Raw genomic sequence first — 25180 nt, forward strand, 5'->3', positions numbered from 1 at the left:
AGGAATGTGTGTTTTTTTTCCCTTTCAAAATATAGTCCGGCCCCCCACAAGGTCTGAGGGACAGTGGACTGGCCCCCTGCTGAAAAAGTTTGCTGACGCCTGCTTTTTATTTATTCTTTAAATTGACATTTTTTAATTTCAATATTTATACTCTGCTTTTCCATCCAAAATGATGCCCAAAGTGGCTAACAGTGACATATAAACACACACACACACACACACACACACACAAACAAACAAACAAACAGTTTGAAAAAATGACCTAACAATAAAAAAATGCTTCACTACCCTATAAATAAAAAATTGATTCAGTATCTAATGAGAGAAATAACACTTTGGTTTACAAATGGTCTAACATTTGTTACTGTCTTTTATATCAACCTTCAACATCTCTTTTCAGGGTGGTTTAAAGCTCCAATAATAAAACATATTTTTCTAAGATCAATGATAAAAAACCTGTTTCTCTACGGATAATATTTCTTTTAAAGAAGTATTTTGTTGCTGTTTTATTATGTGTTATATTTTATTCCATTTTGTTGCTGCTGTTGGCGACTTCAGGTGCCATGTACTGGAAGACTGGGGGTACAAATTTAGGAAATAATTTGAAAAAAAAAATCTTTTCCTTTCTTTTTACAAGATTTAGATGCAGGGATTCAGCCAATGACTTGATGTTCTCATTCTGTTATTTTTACAGAAGAATGACGGGCAGTTCACTGTAATTCAGCTAGTTGGTTTGCTGAGAGGAATCGCATCTGGAATGAAATACTTGTCTGACATGGGCTATGTACACAGAGACTTGGCAGCCAGGAATATCCTCATCAACAGTAACTTAGTGTGCAAAGTATCTGACTTTGGACTTTCCAGAATTCTTGAAGATGACCCAGAAGCTGTCTACACAACAAGGGTAAGTTCCTAGCCAGCAGCTGCAATGAACTGCCTTCCAAGCTATGAAAAATGGATGGGAAAATGCTAGAGTCTGGGTGGGGGCCGATTATTTGGAGAATGTCCTGAATGGGTTTAGCTAAACTATGCAACCTTTAGAAGACATCTGAAGGCAGCCCTGTATAGGAAGTTTTTAATGTTTGACGTTTTGTTACGTTTTCGTAAATGTTGCCCCGAGTGGCTGAGGCAACCCAATCTATCTATTTGATCAGACATAGATAGACATAGATAAATCTATCTATTTGATCAAACTCGGCCCGTCAGATGTTTAGGGACTACAATTCCCATCAACCCTGACCACTGGTCCTGTTAGCTAGGGATCATGGGAGTTGTAGTCCCAAAATATCTGGAGGGCCGAGTTTGCCTATGCCTGTATTTGATGATGCCACAATGCTGTGCCTGATGGTGTCGTGTTGCTGAATGTCAGTAAATAAAACCCCAAGCAATCAAGCGATGACAATCACTTGTTAAATTTTCCCGCTTTTAACATACAGTACATATTTCAGAGTCTGCAGCAGAACTCCAGCTGCCTAGCAAGGAGTAATTGAATCAAGCACCGGTATGTCTGTTTCAGAATGCGAACATGTAGACGGATCATTTTGGGCTTGACCTTTGCCTCCCTCCCGTTTTCCTTACCAATTTGAATTCAGCGCTAGTCTGTCATTAACATCCCAAACCTCAGGATTTGCTTGATGTGCAGCCATGACCTGAAAATTGTCAGGTGGTGTTTCTGGTACCCTGGAGTCAGCTTCTCTGGAGTCCACGCTGTGCTGACGATTTGCTTGCTTGCTTGGATTCCTCCCCCACTAGCTACCATGACCTAATTGAGATGTGAATTCTATACATGTCCTGGTGTTCAAATGAAATTTAAACAAGCCTTCAGGACAGGCAATTAGTAGTCAGCCAGCAAGGCACATATAGACTGAGATAATGTGGAAAGAGGCTTTCATGCTCTCAAAACAGATTTACATTAGCAATTCTACATCACTTTCCCACCCCATTCAAGCCAGAAAATGGTCTCCCTTGGCACTCTGAAAACAAAACAAAACCAACAGCCGCATTTTCTCAATCTGTTTTTTTTTTTTTTTTTGCCTTCCTAGGGAGGGAAAATCCCAATCCGATGGACAGCTCCAGAAGCCATTGCCTTCCGCAAATTCACTTCTGCCAGCGATGTCTGGAGCTACGGGATTGTGATGTGGGAAGTGGTGTCTTATGGGGAGAGACCTTACTGGGAGATGACCAACCAAGACGTAAGTATTTCAGTTGCGCTTCCTGTCAGAAAGCTCTTTAGGCTGCTGAAACAGGACGCCGCATGTATTCATGATTCCCAACACGTTTTGCTGTTGCTGATAAGTATCTAAAGCAGGCAGCAGGTCTGGAAATGTTACTGTTGAATCCATGAGTAGGCAGGAGGGTCGGGAGAGAAGCAGTAACTGAATGGGCACATGAAATGGGCTTCTATTCGAGCTTCTAGGTGATTTCTGTGCATGCTTTATTTCTGCATGTACTTCTGAACGGTGAATGTGATATGCAATTTAACCCACTTGTTTGCCTGCTAAGACCAGGCTGCAAGCCCAGCCAAGACCTGAAGGAGACTGATCTGCACCATGAATTTGTCATGGAGTCAAAGCCATTTGATGCCCTCCCCACAGCTCCTGTGGCGCATTCAGGCTTTGGGAAGGAGGTGCAAGGTTCTTGCAGAGCCCTCCTACCTCCTTCCTAAAGCCCGGTAAGCGCTTGCCTGGCTTTGAGAAGGAGGAGAGAGGATTCTAGGACCCTGTGAGAGCCCTCACACATCATTCCTGAAGTGGGACAAGTGCTTAGAGAGCTTTGGGGAGATGTGCTCCTCAGCTGCAATCCTGCACCACTCTCACTGCCCTAAATCCGCCCCTGGAAAACTTTCACTGAGCTACAACTCCCATTATCCATTGGCCCGGCTTGCTAGGATTGATGGGTGTTGTGGTCCAGCAACATCTGGAGGGCCAAAGGTTCCCCACACCTGATACAACATTGGAGATATTGTGGGAAATATACCCTGTTTTTCACTCCATAAGACACACCTGACCCTAAGACACACCTAGTTTTTAGAGGAGGAAAACAAGAAAAAAAAATATTCTGAACGAAACAGTGGGTGTATGATTTTTGTGGTTCATGCTGTGGCCACAGACATGTGATCTGATGGTGAATTTGGGGTGACCCAATGCAAAAATCCTGAGGATCCATGTGGATCCGTGCTTTGTAACCACATTTTTGCGCCATTGCGGCCCCACGCAACAGTGGGTGCGTGATTTCTTTGGTGCAGGCTGTAGCCATGGACATGCTATGTGATCTGATGGTGAATTTGGGGTAACCCAATGTAAAAATCCTAAGGATCCATGGGCTTTTACCTCCCCTCTCCCAGGCAGCCTCCGCTAGAGTCCCTTATCTCTCTTCAAATCCCACCGATCAGCTGTTTCCTTTCAACACGCCCTTCCCTCTTGTTTGCCTTGGTGTCTTTTCCTTAGCTGGAACAGTTTTTTGCTCCTCCTTTTCTTCTAATTTCTCTCCTTATTGCTTTAGTCTTCCTATTTCCCCCCTTTGCAAGTTTGCTGTCTTTACCTCCCCCTTCCCAGGCAGCCTCCTTTATCTCTAGCGTCCCTTATCTCCCTCCCCAATCGGCAAATGATCAGTGGCTTTGCTTCAACACCTACTTCCCCCTTTCAAAAAAAAAAAAAAAAAGCATGATCTGCTTTTTGCCCCTGGGCAATTCAGCTCCAGGGACCACACATTTGCTCCATAAGACGCACAGACATTTCCCCTTACTTTTTATGAAGAAAAAAGTGTGTCTTATGGAGCAGAAAATACGGTAAATGGTGGCTAGACTTAGCTGTCCAGAACTGCTTTGCCAAAGTTCAACTGTTCAGTATGGCTGAGTTCTGAGTTGCACAAACACGCATGCACACACACACACACACACAAAACACACACACACATGGATATGCATTATGGAACCTCTCCTATTCCCCTTTTTGGGTAAGGGTAGCGGGAACATGATGCCAGTATTCAGGAAGGCAGGCATAGCCATGGAAATCAAAGGGAAGATTTCACACCTCCCTGGCTAGCCAGCCAAGCAGCAGCTGTTTTACAAAAACCTGGGGAAACGCTCCCAGTCTCTCTTTGCAGCCCCTTTCATTGCCAGCCCTTTCTTTCAGCAGCGCAAACACACTTTATTGCAAAGTGAAACAACAAAGCCGGAACAGGTTCTCTTGGCAGAAACATTGTCATCCCGTGAATAGGCCTTAATTCAGCATCCATCAGTATTATTTTTTAAGGATGAAGGGCTGTCATGGGATAAATGCATTTTTATTACTCAATTCAGAAACACTGACAGGCTCGCACAGCTTAATCCTTGAGGGCCATGCATATTGCTAACCAGTGAGATTCCTTTGGGAAAAGAGAGGAGGCTGTGTGGTCTGTTTGGTAGTGTTTGAGCAGGCCTTTGCCCATGAATGAGTATTAGGGAAGTGTGCATTTTCCCTTTTTAACATGCTTCAATCCCCCTTTTGTACTCCCAATCTGGGCAAAGGAGATTAAATGCAGATAGCAAGCAGTGCGGATTGTACCACACACACACACACACACACACACAGAGAGAGAGAGAGAGAGAGAGAGAGAGACTCAATAAATGCTAACAAATAGGAAGGGAATTCTAATATGCATTAACAATTGCCATGCACAGTTCCAAGTTCAGTAGTCAGGGTTGTCAACAGGATTCCCTGGAACTGGTACACACAATCTGTTGGCAACAACTCCTTCTTAAACACATACAGCATGTGAATTTACACCGGCCCACCTCACAGGGCTGTTGCAAAGATAAAAAGAGGGGAGGGTAACACAACCTTCAGCTCCTGGGAGGAAAAGATACAAATATATAATGTCATTCATGGAAAGAAAAATAAGAATGGGCAAAGCCACAAAAGCCTTTGATTTGATTGATTCCAAGCTCTGCTTAATAACCTCCAGTGAAGGAGAGTCCGCAACCTCCCGATGGAGTCTGCTCCACTGTCATACAACTCTTAGGGTCAGAAAGTTCTAGTTACAGGTAGGTAGCCATGTTGGTCTGCTGTAGTTGAAACAAAATTTTAAAAAATCCTTCCAGTAGCACCTTAGAGACCAACTAAGTTTGCCATTGGTATGAGCTTTTGTGTACATTTCACACTTCTTCAGATACACTGAAACAGAAGTCACCAGACCCTTATATATAGTGAGAGGGTGGGAAGGGGTATTACTCAGAAGGGTGGTGGGAATGGGTGATTGGCTGATAGGTGTGATAAAGCTGTTGATGACTAGTTACAGATAGGTAGCCGTGTTGGTCTGCCATAGTCAAAACAATTTTTTCCCCCTTTTCTGAGCCTTTTAAGTAAAGCAGGCTGTAAATCACAGCACAATTCTTATCTCATTATACATGATAAAGCTATTTTTTTGCCATTAATGACTCCTCTTGCTTTTTCCTGTAAGACCTATTGCAGTCATTAAGAGTCATCAACAGGCTCATCACAGCTATCTGCCAATCACCCATTCCCACCACCCTTCTGAGTAATACCCCTCCCCACCTTCTCACTATATAGAAGGATCTGGCAACTTCTGTTTCAGTGTATCTGAAGAAGTGTGCATGCACACGAAAGCTCATACCAAGAACTAACTTAGTTGGTCTTTAAGGTGCTACTGGAAGGAAATTTTTTTTTGTTTTGACTGTTGATGACTGTTAATGACTGCAATTGGTCTTACAGGAAAAAGCAAGAGGTGAGATGGCAAAAAAATAGCTTTATCATGTATAATGAGATAAGAATTGTGCTGTGATTTACAGCCTGCTTTACTTAAAAGGCTCAGAAAAGGTTTTGTGGCGGCTGTCGCATGCTGACAGCTTCTAGGAGCCACAGATGAGAGCTGAGTGCAGGGTGGGGACCAAAGCTGGACAATGTGCCCCAGAAGGAGCACGACGGGTCCCACACCAGAGGCACTCCCATTCCCTAACACCCCATGTGTGGTTGAACCCTAAACTAGGGGCTACTGATACATCTTGACATAATGAATTCCATAAACGCTATTTGTTTATATTTCTTCCAGTAGGGAAGAAGACTGCTTCTGTACACAGCGATTAAATGTGAAAAAACATCTAAAAGTGATTGAGGACTAGGACTACTTACCAAGAACCCAGCACTTGTTTTATACATCTCGAAAGCCATTATGAGCCTTTTTTGGCAAGTAGTCAGAGGGCACTGGTGTGCTCAGCAAGACCATCTGGATTTTACAGACTATATTTTGCCGCAGAGATATTATGCCACAGAGACATTGTCATTGTGTGGTCATCAGAGGCAGATTGTTTGCTATTTGGTAGTCCTTGTTGTGGTCAAAACTAATTCCTACTGGTCTTGTTGCTAGCTTCTCAGGTTGCCCCAATCTAAGGTCAAGGAAATGCAAAACTCTAGCTACTTTATGTTTCACATTTTTATCCCATCCTTCCTCCAAGAAGCACAGAATGGCACATGTGAAGATAACCCAAATTATCTTGTTACTAATAGATCATATTTTACTGATATGCCCATAGACCCATTGTAAAATATGACTTGAGTAAGAAATCTCAGATAATATGGAATGTTACACATAGCCTGAAACATAATGCAAACAAGACATATACAATTTTGCATCCACGCCAAACTCACTCTGAGATCATCCATGCTCTTATTCTGGTTGCCAAATTGCCTTAACTTTTAAAAGGGCTACCCTTCTAGTAACATATTTGTCTTCTCCCTTCTTACAGAATTCTAAACCAAAACCTTTTAAAATGTTTTAAAGGGGGACAGGTCAAATCATGCTTAACTCCATTACAATATTCACAGTGTACCGAAAGCTTTTCTGTTGATCAGTCTGCCATTGCTGGTATGAGGTAAAGAACCTTCTCCAATTCCCACAATTATTTTCCAAATTTACAGCTTTTCAGATGTGTGAAATTATCAGAAAACGTTTCGGTGCTTTTCTTTCAAAGACCTTGTTTGCCATCCTGGTTAAAACAATGAGCATTGAGGAAGGATGTTCTGGAATCTGCTTTGACCTCCCTTAGGTGATTAAAGCTGTCGAAGAAGGGTATCGCCTGCCAAGTCCCATGGACTGTCCAGCTGCTCTCTATCAACTTATGCTGGATTGCTGGCAGAAGGAAAGGAACAGTAGGCCCAAGTTTGATGAAATTGTATGCATGTTGGACAAGCTCATCCGGAACCCTAGCAGCTTGAAAACATTGGTGAATGCATCAAGCAGGTACACAAACCAACCCCAAAAGTCATGCTGTGTCATACTTCTGTCACGGTTTTCTAGGATTATCTCATCTGTTGTGATCCCTAATTGGATTTGACTACTTGAGGAGGGAAGAAACGTAGGAGAAGCATCAACAAGGGGGAATAAGGGGCTATGAACAAAAGCAAAGATCAGGGCTGGCCCAAATATGAGGCAGCAGAATTCAAGGGGCACCCCTTGCGGCCACCAGAGAAATGAGGGGAAGTGACGGCAGCAGCTTCCAGGTTCTGGCAAGGTCTTGGAAAACACCGCAAAGTCTCATGAGAGCCCCACAAAATCTTGCCAGAACCTGGAAGATGCAGTCACAGAACCCTGGTAAATGAGGCTTCTGAAGGGGATGGCGAGGGGAGTCCATGGGACATCTTCCCATAAACAGGACATACTGCCATTGGCAAAGAACCAATAAAAAGGGTATTAAGAGTTGTGGGGGTGGGGCGTGGGGAGTTTCAGCCTCCCGAAACCACTATTTCCAAGCTGAAAAGTGAACCTGCAGAATAGTTGGGTAAACTGTAAACCCTACAGTGAAATGCTCTTCTGACATTAACATGTGGAGAAGCTGACTTTGGGCACCGCAGGATCACACTTTCTTATTACAGTGGTACCTCCGGTTGTGGACGGGATCCGTTCCAGAGCTCTGGTCAGATCCCGAGGTTTCTGCAACCGGAGGGACCGCTTCTGCGCATGTGCGTGCGGCAACCCCCCCCAAAAAAAAAAATACTTCCAGGTTTGCCGCATTTGCATCCTGAAGGATACGCAAATGGAGGTACCACTGTAATTGCTGCTGTTAACTCCATGCAAAACAAGACCGGAAGTGTAACACCCAAATGAGGTTTGTTTTTTGTTTAGGTTTGTCTTAATCTGTATCTTGGTTTCTTTTTTAGAGTTTCAAATTTATTAGGTGAACACAGCCCGCTGGGAAATGGTGTCTACAGATCTGTAGGGGAATGGCTGGAAGCCATCAAAATGGGACGGTATACAGAGATTTTCATGGAAAATGGATACAGTTCAATGGACGCTGTGGCTCAGGTGACCTTGGAGTGAGTAGATTTCCTGATCCTTTTCATTGAAATAAGGGAGAAACCTGTTGGTTTGAAGCCAGTTAGAGAGTAAAGATAGAAAGTGAAGACTGGAAGCATTTAAGGGTTTTTCTTTGTTTTTCTTTTAACACTCATTCGATTCCAAGGAAGTTTCAGCATTCATATCCTATATAAATGATAACAGACCAATGAGATAGCTGGCCTTACGGTTACCATCAGCTGTTGGCAAAGCAGCTCTAACAAAGTAGCACATGAGTTTGGACGTAGCAACAGCATCCCAATTTTGGCACATGACTTGGCTTGTTTCTCATGTGACAAAGGCACTCTTGCCGAGTGCGCCGCAGTTAACAGAACTATGGGAGTTTTGAAGACCGTAATCTTCTTTGCAAGTCTTGATTCCACAAACACCTTTGAATACCTGTGGGTGCAGTGGCGGGAGGGGGAGGGAATCCACCCCCAATGTAATCTGGCCCAGAGCCACAGCTTCTTGTGGTGATGGAAACCATTCCAGAGCAGCTCCAGAGCCCCTTTCTTGCTGAGAAGTTCTCCTGCAGTCCGGAAATATAGGGATGTCTCCATTTCAAGGGAGGAAAGATGTTCTTAGTATCCTTGGAGATCTTGGCACATGCAAGCCTTTGGGGGAAGTGAGAGGAGGAGAACTTCTTTTAATTCTTCCCCACAAAAGCAGAGAAGTGACGCCTTTAGGGGAAGTTTCTGCAGAGAAGGAATCCCATTAGAGGAGAGCAGAAAGCAAAAGGCCATACCATGCCTGTATCTGAGACTGTCAGATGCTGGAGTCTAGCACAGCCAGGGGACTTACTGTAGATGTCAGGTCCACCTCTGAGATGCAAGGGGAAAGTGTTAAGGAGTGCACCAGCAGAGATGTAATCCCAGGAGTGATTTTAAAACTTGTTTTTAAACCACCCTTACCTACATCTCAAGAGTCTGAAATGCATGGGGAGCGTACCTTATTGATCTGCTTTTTAGGAAAAAATAATAAATTGATTTTCCCCTCTCTGCGGCCTGAGGAAATTTTCCAAGCTCATCCCTTTCATACAGTTTCTCCAGGCTCCATATTTTTCAGAAAATCCTTAAAAATTTCACCAATTTGGGGTTTACTTTTTAAGAATGCTAATGTTGCATAAATCCCTCTCTTTAAAAAAAAATAAAATTAAAAAATCCACTCTCCTTTAAGCAAACACAATCCCTGCTAGTAGATACCCACGATAGTCTTAGATACAGACAGAGGTGTGAATTATTTTTCAGATTGCCTTCCACCAGAACACTTCTCCACAGTAACAGAGGGAAGGTTAAAGTACAAAGACCACCTTCCTTCCTTCCTTCCTTCCTTCCTTCCTTCCTTCCTTCCTTCCTATCATATAGGGAGTCTATCACAGTTCCCTGGCTGTGCTAAAACACTTCCGTTTCCTTGCATCTGTGTCAGATGGGGGAAGGTGGGGGGTGACTGTAGAGAGAAATATGGAAGCCATCTGAGATTCAAGGTTCCACTCCGGCAGAATGAATCAATTCCTCTCTTCAGCAGAGCTCACAAGACTCTGATTCTAAATAATTGGGATGGTTTTCTGTTCACAACTCATGAGCAGATACCAGGTTTGCACATCATACTAAGCCAAACCATGGTATAACATAAACATGTGAGTGCACAAACTTCAGGAGAGGACAGTTACTGCTTTGGTCCTCCCAGTTGTTTTGCTGCAGCAGACTAGACTTGGCCTGGCTTGACATGTCACCCAAGCCTTGCCTGTTGGTTTAATTTTCTTGAAATTAACCACAAGCTGTAACTCAGGTTTGTCCTACGGTTTAGGGCTCATGGTTCATCCAGGAGAGCTAAGACAAGAGACTGAGTTTAGTTCACACACCAGGCTGACCCTTGGTTTAGCTCAGCATAGCAGCGAAATAACCAGGCAAGATCAAAGTGGATGCAATCTCTTCTTCAGGAATCCTTGTGTATTGGCTAAGCCATTTTTTAGGCTTAGTGCGACATGTGAACCGTACTATTGCTTAACAAATGTTGGGGCCTGACTTCTCTATTTTGAATTGTGACAAAATGCAAAGGCGCCTTGAGTGAACATTAGACACGGACACTTAAAGTTGTGTATGAAAGTGGATTTATTTTGCTCAGTATTTCTGTTTCTCAATTACATTTAATTTACCGGGAACTCTCAGATCCTCCTTAGGCTGCAGTTCCAATGGCCGATATGGTCAGCTCTCATATCATATGGCATGGCTGGGAATTTATGGTTGATTTCCAATTCCTGTGGCAGAAATTCAAGAAAGAAAGAAAAGTTTAGATCTCCCTTCTGTAGTTTGACCTTAAAGGATTAAAGGGAAAATGCAAACGATGTTGTGTGTTCTAAATTCTTACATCATACTTGTTCATTTGGAGTAACCTGATACTGTCTCTTTTGTGTCATGGGTGGACGACTCCACGCAAGTATCTGGAAAATCTCTGCCATTCAGGGCAGGCAATTTGTAATTTGGGTCAGGTGTGTGCTGTATTTATGAATGTACTACTTTGCTCAGTTGGATCTAATCCTATGGAATATCAAGCACTTTTAAATGGTCTAGCAAATGCTTTTTGCATTTCTCTTAAATAACATGTACATGTAATTGTGCTTGTATTTGACTTTAGCGTTTATTACAGTTCTGACACTTTGATGCTATATTTCCCCTCGGGTGACACAAAAGTGACACAAGATACCGAAATCCTGAAATGCAGCCTATAGAATCATAAGCCACCTCCCAGAGGTTGCTTTCAAAATCTTATCTTTTCATTGTGTGCAAACAAACACAAAACACAATGTTATCAGCTACAGCCCATTCATATCTATCAAGAGCTATTTTTTAAAAGTCAATCTACATTTGCCAAAGCTTAATTCATCTTGGAATATGTCTGTTTCAAGAATGAAGCAGGATTATCTGTGTTTTCAGTGAAGTTTAACCCTCACCAACCCAGATCTTAAGTCCCTAACTCAGAATGTAGTCCAACTGGTTTCAGAAACTGTAACAATAATTATGCTGCAGTTTATTCTCTGGAATAAGGACTGCGTGATCCAAACTGTCAGAGACTAAAGGTGCATTTACACCAGGGGCACAGGGTGGAATCCAAGCCAAGTGAGTTGAACAGTGCTGCCTCAGACAAGTTAGTCAAGATATTAGTTAGGTCCCATTGATTTGAAAGTGAATTTATTGCAACTAGCTTAGTCCGGATTCAACCGATAAACAAATTTTATAGTCATCCTCTCTCCCTAGGGGACTGAAGTTCTCTTTAAGGGGACATGGGATCTTTGGCAGGGTGTTGTTTTTAAAAAAACAAAAAACAAAAAACTACAATTCCCTTGGGAAGAAACACCTATGTGATGTTTATAGTATAGATCAGCCCTAAGGGGAGAATTGCATTGTTATTGCGGTTCACCTTTAATCAACTGGCCTGATTAAAACTGGCTGAAAGACCATGAACACCACCTCATGGAAGTGGCTAAACACACCTGTGTACAGCTAATTCCTATAATTCCTAGCAGCAACCATGCTACCAAAGATACCATCTGAACTAGATCTAAATAGTTGCAGGATGAAGATGCCAGTATTCCTCCCCTCTCCATTACACTTGTGCCACCAGCATTTGTGGTGGATTTATTATGAGTTCTGAACCTCAGGTACTCTAGTGCCACACCAGTTTTTCTCTCATCCTCTCTCTCCCTCAACAACCCCCCTCCGCTTTTCTACCTTCTTCTTGTCTACTCAGCCCATAATAATAATAAATAATAATAATAATTTATTTATATCCCACCCTCCCTAGCTGAAGCTGGGCTCAGAGCAGCTAACAACAGTAAAAATAACACAGTTTACATAAAATCACAACCAGTTAATTGAAATACATTCTAAAATCAATTCATTCTAAAATCAATTCAGAGTCAAATTAATGGCAACCATTGGGCTAGAGTTCTATGAGGATTACAAAAGGAGGGGGTCAGACTGTGCCTCAGCCAAAGGCCTGGTGGAACAACTCTGTCTTGCAGGCCCTGCGGAAAGATATCAAGTCCTGCAGGGCCCTAGTTTCTTGTGAGAGAGTGTTCCACCAGATCGGGGCCACAGCCGAAAAAGCCCTGGCTCTGGTTGAGGCCAGCCTAACCTCCCTGTGGCCCGGGATCTCCAAGATGTTTTTATTTGAAGACCATAAGGTCCTCTGTGGGACATACCAGGAGAGGCGGTCCCGTAGGTACGAGGGTCCTAGGCCATATAGGGCTTTGAAGGTTAAAACCAGCACCTTAAACCTGATCCTGTACTCCACCAGGAGCCAGTGCAGCTGGTATAGCACCGGGTGAAGTAATGTAAACACTGTTCATGGACAGACTATAAAGAATCCAAATTTTGCTTTTCCATCTGAAACAAGGAGCTTTGGAACAGCAGCCTGCCTATTAAGCTGTAAGAAGAGAGGTCATGGAACCAGGCTAAATTCCTTGGAAGTTCTGGTTCTCACATGGGCAGCAGAAGGAGGTAGAATCCTGGGGTTGGTGTCACTTCAGACTGCTGGAAGAGGATAATACTTAAAAAATATATATGTTTCACCAAATCTCTCTGCAAATAGAAAATTAGCACATTGTGGTGGAAAGCTTTCCCAGCCACCTTCCTACCAGTCTAGTTCTGTACTTGTAAGAAGTTCATGAAAGTCTCACACACACACACATTCCTGCAGTCTAAACTGGTTCTGTACTCTACCATCACATTCTCCTCTATGTTTAAACCAGGCTTCAACCAGTGTCAGACATAGCCTTTCTCTCAGAAGATTAAGAGAGTGTAATTGTACTCTTGTGTTAAGTCCTAGCTGGACTTGTCCAACAGAACTTCCTGGTAGATGTGACACTGACCTGCTGACAACTCCTCAACTATCAGCCAATTTCCTATACTGAATTGGGCCATGTTCATTTCAGGGGAAATTTTGAACTAGGCAAATTTAGCTGCTTCTCTGGCATTTATTCTTGTCAGCATGAGGAAATCCAGAGAACCTTGAGAGCCAAACCACACATGTATGGAGATAAAAAGACGTGTGGCTCTTAGTTCTCCTTCTGACACATTTGTTGCCTTCAGTATATGATGCGGGACTCAGTCTTGGTCTGATCTATCTACCTTAGATGACCTCTGGAGTACAGGATCTTAGAAGCAGTTTACATTATACATTTTTGTGCTCAGGAATAAATAGCCTTTGGATTTAAATGGTAAGATTCACACGTGACAACATTCATAAATGGTGAATGTGTTTCATGTGCATTAGTCTCACTGGAAACTTTAGGTGAAGTTTCATTTTTATCACAGGGAAGCCCAGCTATGTAAATGCACAGTTCATGTGTTGGAATATTTATTTCACCATTTGAGCCCAATTCTTTTGAGAGTTGTTTGTACATCTTGCCACTGATGTGCTTCTGTTCTTTTTCCTTAATGCTGACTGATTTTGTCCAGATTGTCATTATATTTTGGTACTTTTATCCGTACAAAATAATTAATCCTATTATATCAATAATTATTTTACATATATAAAAACACCAAAATTAAACTACAGCCTCCACAAAATCAGTCATCATATTTTTTCCTTTTTTTAAAAAAAAGAATAGAAGCACATCACTACCAAAACACGTGAACATAAAAGCCTAAATTTATACTTGACTTCAGTTAGTTATTTAACTTAAGACAACCATGTCTACACCAATACTTTCCCATTTGGCTCACTCAGTTCATGGGGGAACACCCAACTATAAATTTTGCACCTGAGTTTTAAAAGCACCATTTGGGTTTTATTATTGGCAAGATCCACAAGGCCCAATTCAAACATAAAAGCAAGAGCCACCGATCACTCATGCATCTTTATTTGTCCCAGTTTGTATATAATTTATAAACTGGGTCTGAGTGCACGCAGTTGTAGATCTTTTCATGTGAAAGGTAGAATTGCTAGACAGTGTGTATGTGTTTTGCTATTACCACATTTGACCAGATGATCTGCTTTTGACAAAAATTGCAGGTGGCTGAGAAATGAATCCCTGGACAGTATGTGATTTTTAGGGCATGCCTATAATGCCCTAAAGCACATATTTTCACACTGGGGGGGGGGTCAAAGTAAATTAGATATTGCTTCATTTGACATAGCTGACCTATGCCAGAAGAAGTTGCAATTTCAAAGTGGAAAGAGTGGGGTTGTGGGGTACTACATGAAAAGTGTCACCACTTTATTGAAACCCTTAGCCTCCCTCAGAATTCCTCAGATTCTTCATATGCTGAGAAAGCCCTCCCAAATTCACTTTGAATTTTGTTTGATGGCAGCTCTAGGAAAAAGGCCACACAGTTAAGAACACTGGGCCAGAAACTCCACTGGTATAAATCACCTTCATTCCTTTGAAGCCCTCACAATTCATATCACTTGGCCTGAGAACACAGTTGTTGGGAAAAGGAGAGCCCCCTCATCTGTTCATATGCCTCTAAAACCATGAAGGACCTTCAGAATTTTCCGGAAAGCCACAGACTATGGTTAACAGCTTGTTTGGAAGAGGAAAAACAAAACTATGGAAAACTTGTTGGGTTTGAATGTGTTGTTCGGTGGGGACAACTGTTTGTTCTGTTCCAGAGCTGGGACTTGGGGGGATCAAGATGAGAACCAGAATTGAACTGAATTTTCAAACTCCCCTGTTAAACCCTTGTTTAAAATTAATGTGCCAGTGCTCCTGATTCCCTAATCTCATATCATGACATTTCAGCCTGCTTAAGAAACAGGTTGGAAAATAACCTAGAAGAGGAGACTGGTCCTACAAATAACGAAATCAGTCTCTGCGAAAGGCAAATCTATGTGTCTTTCATGCGCTAGAAAAGTGAGTGAGCCAGTATAATATTATGTCATCCACACCAAGATTTTGAAGTGTCTGGTGGTTTGGGGTGCCTCTCAGGGTGAGTGTCCAACTTAAGACGCCTTCAGGGGGCCTTGGTTTGTGCCATTAAGGAAACTGAGCCTTTTGGAGATGTCTTAGCTGTCAGCTCAAAACCGGAGTCACCTGAAACAATTTGAAAATCTTGGTAGCTTCCTTGCAGTAGTCCAGTCAGAATCCCACCTGCCAGCAAGGCCCTGTCAAATGCATGCTCTCAACAAATGCTGCCTTTCCAACAGTAGCAAATTGAAATAATCACAATTATAATGGGCTCCTGTGGCTATTGCCCCAAGTCCTGTGCTCTGTTCAGGCTTCATCCGCAAAGGCCTGATCTTCAATATGTTCCAGCATTTTGCCATGTAGTTCTAATCCTAGCGGAGGAGATGGATATGTCCTGTTTTCCACCTGGATTACCAGACTGTTACCACAGCAGAGAGAACAACTGCTTTCTAAACATGTGGACAATCTCTGGTGGCTTTGAGTATCTCTGGAACTCTTCCCATACTCAGCAAGAATAACATGGCCAGAACAACCCTCAAGAATAGCTAGATCATGAGACTGGCCATTTTTAGTCGTATACCTGACTGGACTTAAATGGCTAACAACAAAAAGGTGGACTTCTTCACATCTCCCTTTTGAAAGATAACGTACTCACTGAATCTCAGGACACCTTGTTGCTTGTCATCCGGTGGACAGCTCTGAATATCTGTAACAATATGTGTGTCTGTTGTGTTACATTGTAATTGTTTTTCTTCCTTTTAAAATAAATGTTTATTTATAAAATAAAATAAAATCCCTCACTCAATGGGGAAAAAAAGAGAGATCTACGTCAAGAATTCACCGACTCTTGCTTTTTATTCCTCGCTCTTCATTCTGTAACATGGTAATTATTATCAAGAATTATGATGCCATGCTGCTGCCAGGAAGGGGATAAATAACAAGAGCGGATGAAAACGTTATGCAAAGAATTCTTAAGGATGGGTGAGCCTCAAAACTATTCCTCACTCTGTGGGCAACCTTGAGGGAGTTACCCTTCCAGACTTAGGGCTCACCATATTCCACTTTTCTAACTTGCGCGTCATGTCAATTGCTAGTTACGGAAACCACACTCAAAGCACTACGAAACCCTTTGTCGCGTAAATACAAAACTGATAACAACACAAACAACGTAACAGGCTGTATGTAACTATATAAATTATTTTTAAATGTGATTCAACATATCATATCAAAATATATGGTTCTATAAACCAACTTATCATATAAACAAAACATGTAAGTCCAGCAGATAGATCAGGAAATACAATCTATTCAGTTCTTATATTGCCAATATCCATGGTGTGGAATTCTTATATCTATCTTGTAGTGTTCCACGTGAAGACACTTTTAAGAATTCTAGTGTTCCTTGTATGCAGGTATCAGATGAAAAACTTGGAATAATGGCACATGGAGAAACTAAGACAAGGATTCCAGGATAATTCCTTGTTTCGCCCAGTCGTGCTTCGTCAGCTGTGCATACTCTGGATTATATAAACGAACATAATATGATGTAATTTTATACAAAACCAAGTAACATTACATGCATACTAAACAATAAATTTACATACTATATTCTTGTATATCAGAGAATGGAACATGGAACACTACAAGATTGGTATAAGAATTCCACACCGTGGACATTGCCAATATGAGAACTGAATAGATTGTATTTCCTGATCTATTTGCTGGACTTATTTGTTTCATTTATATGATAAATTGGTCTATAGAATCATATATTTGATATGATATGTTGAATCACATTTAAAAAGAATTTATGTAGTTACATACAGCCTTTTACGTTGCTTGTGCTGTTATCAGTTATGGAAACCAGACAAGTTGAATTGCTGGGGAAACAGCCAGCGGAACATGGCTCCATATTTGCTAAATGCACGTGCAGCTAAGCCTTTCCTGGGGATGGAAGGCTGCTCCTCTCAGGTCTTGAAACCAGTAGCTTGCCTTAGCTTGTAAAGTTTAGCTTTGATGAAGGGTGAGTGGGAAGGTCATACTACAAAATCAGCTGAGGTACGATTTTTGTGCTTTTCTATGTGAGTGCATCCCATGGATTTCTATGGAATTTTGTTGGTTTCCTTGAGATGGATAGGTTCAAGTTTTATTTCTGCTATGTATTCGCTGGATGGCCTTAAGCAAGCTACTCAACCACCTTTTACCCCCACATCTACAATATGATAAGGATCATTGAGATAACTTATGAGTTCTGTTTTCTACTTCAAATCATTCCTCCCCAATGCTGCTTTAAAGCAAGAACACAGGGTTTTGTCTCTCTCAGCTTTTGCATGCAACCCTTAATGGCTAAATAAATAAGGCCTAGCTGTATATATTACAATAAGTGCTTGAGTCTGGTCCAATCTAGTTGCAGGATACTTTAACATTCCTTTTATCCAAGAAGGTAGCAGAACGTACACTAGCCCCCAGTTTTTCTAATTCAAGTCTTTGGATTATTTCGTTATACTTTTTTTTTTTTAGTTTTTGAAGGCACACAGGTGGATCACTGCTTGCTCACTTTGTACCACACAGTGGGGTGGAACATAACACGAGGGGTAGGTCTGATGTTGTCCTGGAACATTCGGCTGCCTTCTTTTCCCCTCACCTTATTATGGGACTTCTTCAGCACATTGGACCCCATGTTGCATGACCATGTTTTATCCAACCCATTGTGCCACTAGAGCAAACACAGAAACTTAATATGTGATATATTTCTCTGTAGCAACCAATAAGTAATAGATTTTTTTTCCCTCCCTACTGTACCAAAAAAACAAACAAGCAACCGGTTTCGGTAGTATATATTTTTTAACCAGCTCTAAAGAAATTGGATATTTGGACAATATCTTCTTCCTCTTTGGCGCCCCAAATACAGAAATACACATACCCCAGTGTATATCTTCACTAAACATGTTGTGGGTATTGTTTGAAACCTCAAAGCAGTAAGTGCTTTCATCATTGCACCAACAGATAATTAAAAAGAAGAAGACTTGAAGACAATAATCTGTTCTAACAGAGTAGTAATATGGTGAGAATTGCATAGTTGGAAGGTAACATTTAATTAACAAGAAGCTCCTCTATTTTTAAGCTGTAGGAGTAATAACTTTAAGAACATGAGGAAACAATTCATACTTAGAAGAACTTCAGGTTTCTTAGCCCAATTTTATACAGATCCATTAGAAATTTGCTAAAAAAAGAAAAGAAAAAGAGGGAGCAGGAAACACATTTTTGGGCAACCTTCTTATCTGGTATATGATGTAACTTTGTACTTGAAGCAAGAAAATATGAAACTGGGGCAATATTGAAGAAACCCCAGGCTCCAATCTCATCATAGCAACAGGAGTGCCACGAGGTAGGTTTTTAATGCAACCTAAAAATTACAAATTTTTGGTACCGTAGTTTCCAGTTTAGCATTTGCCTACTTCCACCCTTCTGTACCATATAGCACTCGTGGGATGACTCCCCCCGAAGAAGTCCTTAAGAGCAGATGGTTCTAAATTACCTTCTGTTGAGAGGGCAAAGTTTAATGTGGCCGTAGTCACTTGCCTAGCCCATGTACGGTTATCATTTTCTAAGAATTTGGGCATTGGGGAATCCAGTCTGGTGCGGAGTTGCCAGAACAATCTCCCAATTTTCAGCTGTAACGCACACAGCTTCGCTAAAGTATTATTGGCTGAACCATTTTCAGAACTCAGTAGAAACCAGAATGAGAATCATCAGAGTCATAAAAAGTTAGTAGTTAATGTTACTATAAAACCCCAGCATTCACAGGCATGAAGCTGCCAGTGTTATTTCCTGATGCTTCACTGCGCCTTCTTGTATAGAAATCTGTGTACCTGAGGCTTGTGCAAAACCAAAAACTCTACAAAATCCAAACAAAGGGCTTTCACCAAGCAGACATGTTCTTAGAAGTCAGACAATGAGATTTTGATATGGAGTATTTTGCCTGAGATAAGATTCCTTGTTAGAGTGTTAAAAGTATTCAGCACATCAAATGCTTATAATGCAAACAAAGTTCAGAAGCAGCCTGATTATACAGTGGTACCTCGGGTTACATACGCTTCAGGTTACATACGCTTCAGGTTACAGACTCCGCTAACCCAGAAATCGTGTCTCAGGTTAAGAACTTCCCTAAGCTGAGCGGTGGCCAAAGAGGAAGATCCTCTGTTGCGCTTGCCTTAAATGCGGCAAGCCACACCCCCTGAGCCAGCTGATTGGCTGGCCAGGGGAATGACATGGCAGTGGATTCCCCTGATCGCGCAGGGCTGGGAGCCAGCTTCCGCGCGAGTGTTGGGGGCGTGAAGCCCGCAACGCCACCTCCTCCCAAGGTCGGAACTGGCTTTGTGCCATACTTCCATGCACAACTCAGTCACTCTGTTCCCCATTCATGAGGGGAGCAGGCCAAGAAAGCCATGCTCAAAACAGGCGAGTACCCATTCAGCCTCCCTTCCTACAGCTTGAAAGAAACAAACAAGACTAGTTTATACAATTAGCAGAATCGAGTGGCAAAGCTTTCCCTGGACTGTGCCATTGCGCTTGAATATATACCCACAAAACCTCTACCTAGCAGGGGACAGAGGATAGTCTGTAAAGGAGGCATTTCAGAATAGATCTTCTCCAACATGATAAATGGAGAAAGCTTGTTCCTTTTATCCACAGGCACCATCACCCAATGGGCTATATGAAAACTTTGCCATTTGATCCTATTGATGGTATAATATAGCCTATAATAAGAGCAGGAAGCCTTGTCCTCAGCTACGCTGGACTTTTCTGTTGGAAAGGAAGAGGAGGATTTTCACTCCAAATAATCCTTGGATTTAATGTGAAACACTTTAAATGGTCTGGCTTAAAAGCAAGTGGATGTAGACAATGAAGATATATATCTATATACACATGAGTAATTGTCAAGAGCGGGACACGGGTGGCGCTGTGGTCTAAACCACAGAGCCTAGGACTTGCCGATCAGAAGGTCAGCGGTTCTAATCCCCGCGATGGGTGAGCTCCCATTGCTCGGTCCCTGCTCCTGCCAACCTAGCAGTTCGAAAGCACGTCAAAGTGCAAGTAGATAAATAGGTACCACTCCGGTGGGAAGGTAAACGACGTTTCCGTGCGCTGCTCTGGTTCGCCAGAAGCGGCTTAGTCATGCTGGCCACATGCTCCCTTGGCCAATAAAGCGAGATGAGCGCCGCAACCCCAGAGTCGGCCACGACTGGACCTTATGGTCAGGGGTCCCTTTACCCTTTATTAATTGTCAAGAGCAGCCACCTTCTTGCTGAATCTACCCTTTGGAATCAATGTCTGCTTTCTTCATGCAGGGATTTGAGGAGTCTTGGAGTCACACTTGCTGGGCACCAGAAGAAGATAATGAACAGCCTTCAAGAAATGAAGGTCCAGCTGGTAAATGGGATGGTGCCATTGTAACTTTCTAAAATTATTATTTTTTAGTATGACACTTCTTCAAGTGATCAACCTTGCACTTTGTAAACATAGACCTGACATTTATTTTGACAACAACAACAACAACAAAATGAAAGCCAGTGCTTCCTTTAATGCAACAGGAAGACACAGGCCTCAACCACATAATTTATAATCAGTGTTAGAACCTAACTTTCTTTACAAAGTTAATACAATGTGCGAAAAAAGTGGAAATGGGTACTGTATATGTTATATACAAAGTGAACCATTTTCTTCTGCTTTGACAACAACAAAAACCTTTGCAGCACACCTTGTCTGTACATGGAGAATATATCTGAGTACGTATACATTGCACCTTTAAAAAACTGCAAAAGGCAGCCCATGTTAATACTTCCAAGGACTTACTTGAATTGAAACATTTTACAGCCATTTGCGGGCTCCTGAAAGCTGCAGTTCACCGAAGTTTGCTTCAAGTCTTAAGCATCGGCGGAAGAATATTGAAGAGCAATATTAAACTATTTCTTGGCAGAGATTTCTGGTTTTGTACATTTTAAAGGATGATACTGTTGCACAGCAATGAAGCCGTAAAATCATTGTACAAACATTTTCAATGTTCAATGCAATACAGGGTGTGTTTTTCTTCCTCGTTTTCTTAACGGATTTCCTTTTTGTTAGCTGGGAATTTGACCCACAATCACCACGATGTATATAGGTAATATTGTCCAGTTTACTGCACACCCCAGATATGGGACTTCATCTTTTTCATGCTATCTATTTGCTTTTGTTTTTACTGCTGTTTGGTTATGATGCAGGTAAGATTTCACCATAGCACAGAAATTGGAATTGGGTCGAGCTTTCGGCTTCCTGAAGAATCTGCTTGCATTTGCTGTGTTGGGGGAGCAGGTTTCTGGCACTTGTGCTGTAGATATATCCTTGGAAGCATGTAGACAATTCATTGAGAAATCTCAGAAGCTGGGAAGTGTAGCTACACACAATTTCAGGAAGGGAGGTGGGGTTCAGGTCTCTTCTTAGCTTATTGCGGCTTCCTGAATCAGAATCCACTGTGCGCATTCTGCCGGTGCACAGCATTTATAGAGGCTGCTGAATTATAAATACTGGGCACAGAATATTTTAAGCACAGGGCACATACAGCTTCAGTTATACCGGGAAAATTCTGTCCACTGTGGTAGGGAGTATTTAAATGATTATATTGTTGTTATATTGCTTTTTTAAAATTGATTTTAAGTGAATACAGGTCAGGCCAAGACCCTTTCCTCCAGTAGTACAATCTGGAAAAATTCCTTTGCCTAGATCTGGGAATTCACTCTGTCTTATGTGGCTCTGGAAAATGACTTCGTAATGGCCATAATCAGCCAAGAATTGGCCGGTCTTCCTTCTGGATTCCTTGTTGCCTCTTGCAACTGACTGTTACTGCCCTGAGCACTTGGGATGGACTCAAGCGTCGCAGTGCAGCGGTGAAGAAAAAAAGTATTATTGTTGGTAAAGGTCAGCAAACTGCTTCCAGAGTAAATAATACATATTGGGTGTATTTCACCTTCCCGTACTTAAATCTAGTATATTTTCTAACCTGCTGCTGATTATTTAGGATAAGGAAAATAGTTTTGTTTTTCTCCTGCGAGCTAAGGCAACTGATTCAGCAACATACAAAAATGGGGTTGTACATGGAAGAATTCTTTGCACCTTTGGGAATATATTCTGCCAAAAAGCCAGGCCTCTTTTAGGATACAAAAGGCTGAGAGGGAGAAGCTGTCATGAAGATTGTCTCATCCAGCCCCTTTTCCTACCAGAATCTCCTCTGCAGTGAAACTGGAGAAGGGATTTGGCTGGCCTTTGTTCTTTAAGGTCTTTGGCCTGTATTCAAAAATGGTAGTGGCAAACCCCAGGCTGGCAATAGTAGCAATATTAGTGTCGCCATTTGTATTTATTGATTTGCTTGTTTATTTATTAAGCTTGGGTCCCCTCTGGCTCAAGAAAAGCACTCGGGGAAGCTTGCATGAAATCATAAAATGCAATCAAATGCCCTTTCATACAGTGGAAATGGTATTCGCCAACCTGGTGCCCCCCTGATGGTTTTGGACTGTGCTAGCTGCAAGTTGGTGAAAGCTGGACTGAAATTCTTTTCTTTTTTTTAAAGGCACAAAGAAAGAGAGAGGTGGTCTCCAAGTAGCATTATGAAATGGCAACAGTGACTGAACAAGTTCTGCCTTCAGTTGGCGGGTTGCCATTACTGAGTGCTCCGCTAAATGATTAAAAACATTAATAAAATAAACGACCCGCAAGTTAAAAGAGGGAGGTGGAGGAAGGTACAGAGACCACAGGAGTAGCCTGTCCATTTCCTGTGCAGCAGGAAAATACACTCTAAGTGGCATCATCCACACTATATTTTTAAAGCACTATCATACCACTTTCAACAGTCATGGCTCCCCCCAGAGACTTCTGGGAACTGTAGTTAGTTAAAGTTGTTGAGAGTTGGTAGGAGAGCACCTATTCCCCTCAGAAAGCTACAATTCCGAGTGTTAAACCACTCTGGAAATTGCATCTCTGCCAGGGGAATACAGTATACATATTTATGAGATCAGGGCACTTGTGAGCAAAACTGACACCAAAAACTGTGTGCGTTCGGCATGGAATAGAGAGGTTTAAATAAAGCCAGAAATATCATGAGGTAGAAATTGTCTTGCCTAGAACAGGCCCTGAAAAATCCGGCAACTTCAAAATGGCCGCAACGGCTGTCATATCTTGAGAACGGGAGCATTCTCTCTAGGTTTGATTTTGCCCCCTGAAACACCTTCTTATCCACCCTTAGAACTTGGGGTTGGTTGGACTATAATTGAATAAATAAAACCATAAAGAATGCATTACAAAATCCAAAGGAGAGGCCTTCTGTTTTGTATGTTTGGGGCAGGCTCTGGGGGAGAAAGTTCTGTGATTCCTAAAGTGACATTCGTGGCAGGCTAGGCATTCAGACGAATTGTGCATGACTTACTGGCACTCTGTTTATTGCTATAAGCCAGTGCCATTAACTGTAGGAACAGGCAGGCTTTGTAGTATCATGATGTATGGGATCATCTGGAGCAATCACGTGTCATGGTCTCCTTCCATGGATATTCCAGTCACAGGAATTGCTCCAAGACTCATTCAATGGCCAAACGTGGTAGTGCAGAAAGGAGGTTCCCAGCGGAATACTGTCATGGGAAAGAACCATACTTAGAGTCACAGAATCGCAGAGTTGGAAGAGACCATGAGGGTCATTTAGTCCAACCCCCGCAATGCGGGAATCTTTTGCCCAATGTGAGGCTCAAACTCACAGCCCTGAGATTAAGAGTCTCATGCTCAGTTCTTCCTTTTTGAACTCTTACTTTGACAGAGAGTAATAGGATGGAGCTATAGGGGTCAGCAAACTTTTTCAGCAAGGGGCCGGTCCACTGTCCCTCAGACCTTGTGGGGAGGGGGGCTAGACTACATTTTTTTTGGGGGGGGGAATGAACGAATTTCTATGCCCCACAAATAACCCAGAGATGCATTTTAAATAAAAGGACACATTCTACTCATGTAAAAACATGCTGATTCCCTGACCATCTGCCGGCCAGATTTAGAAGGCGATTGGCCGGATCTGGCCCCTGGGCCTTAGTTTGCCTACCCATTATATAACAAATCCCATATCACTTCAATAACACCCTTAATTCCCCCATTTTTATGCAATCCTAATCAATATAACTGGGAGTCTCACAGAAATCAGTGTGGCTAGCCTCAAAGTGTGATCCAAGTGTGTGTAACTCGGATGTTAATTTTTAAAAAAGAATTGACAGATCCTCTAAGATCTGTTGTTTTATTAATTATTTCAGAATAATTACACATTATTTATCAAATATTCAGGGTAATCAGATCAATATCCCAGACCATTCTTGAAGGTGGAGCAGTAGGAAATATTTAGGTCCCTTTGGGTAGTAATGATGTCAACATGATCCACTCATACCCAATCTATAATCTGGATTGGGTATGACTGAATCATGATGACATCATTACTTCCCATAAAACCTAAATTCATGGTGTTTCCTATAGTTCCAACTGCAGCATTTTATACAATTTATCAGGAAGCTCGGCTGTGGGAGATGTCACTGCAGGGGTTGAAGTTGATGCTGATCGGTTTCTCTGCCTATTTCAATTTTTTTGGAATTTTTTGGAATATATGTCTAGATGCAGGGCTGTCTTTAGCAGATGCAAATATCCACCCAGTGCCCCCAAATTACCACAGATGGTGGAGGTGAAGCTGTGCACTGCCAGCCTTTCGGGGGGGAGGCAAATCTCCCCCATGCCGCTGTGGCAGAGCAATCCCCACAGAGGCTTGGGAGGGAAGCTGCATGCCCGCCAGCCATATAGTTGGCGGGGCACAGCTGGGGGGCGTGCAGGGAAAGGGGAGGCTGCCGGCAAAGCCGCGCAGCTCCCCCACTCGCTGGGGTGCCCCTGAGA

At 42.3% G+C, this 25180-nt stretch overlaps 1 protein-coding gene across 10 annotated transcripts in view; it reads left to right on the forward strand.

Moving 5' to 3' along the window:
- Window positions 1–21332, forward strand: part of EPHA5 (EPH receptor A5) — a 232952-nt gene extending 211620 nt beyond the window's left edge. For 8 of the 10 annotated variants that reach the window (XM_053363669.1, XM_053363670.1, XM_053363671.1 and 5 more), the window contains 5 exons: window positions 695–904; window positions 2043–2192; window positions 7043–7236; window positions 8154–8309; window positions 20590–21332. In XM_053363669.1, coding sequence (XP_053219644.1) covers window positions 695–904; window positions 2043–2192; window positions 7043–7236; window positions 8154–8309; window positions 20590–20695 — 816 coding nt within the window. In that variant the 3' untranslated portion in view covers window positions 20696–21332. Of the gene's footprint in view, window positions 1–694; window positions 905–2042; window positions 2193–7042; window positions 7237–8153; window positions 8310–14642; window positions 16075–20589 lie in introns of those variants that run through there. The other 2 variants (XM_053363667.1, XM_053363668.1) reach the window with 1 other exon arrangement.
- The last annotated feature ends 3848 nt before the right edge of the window (window positions 21333–25180 follow it).

This window comes from Podarcis raffonei, chromosome 13 (genome assembly GCF_027172205.1).
Source record: "Podarcis raffonei isolate rPodRaf1 chromosome 13, rPodRaf1.pri, whole genome shotgun sequence".
Lineage (NCBI taxonomy): Eukaryota > Metazoa > Chordata > Lepidosauria > Squamata > Lacertidae > Podarcis > Podarcis raffonei.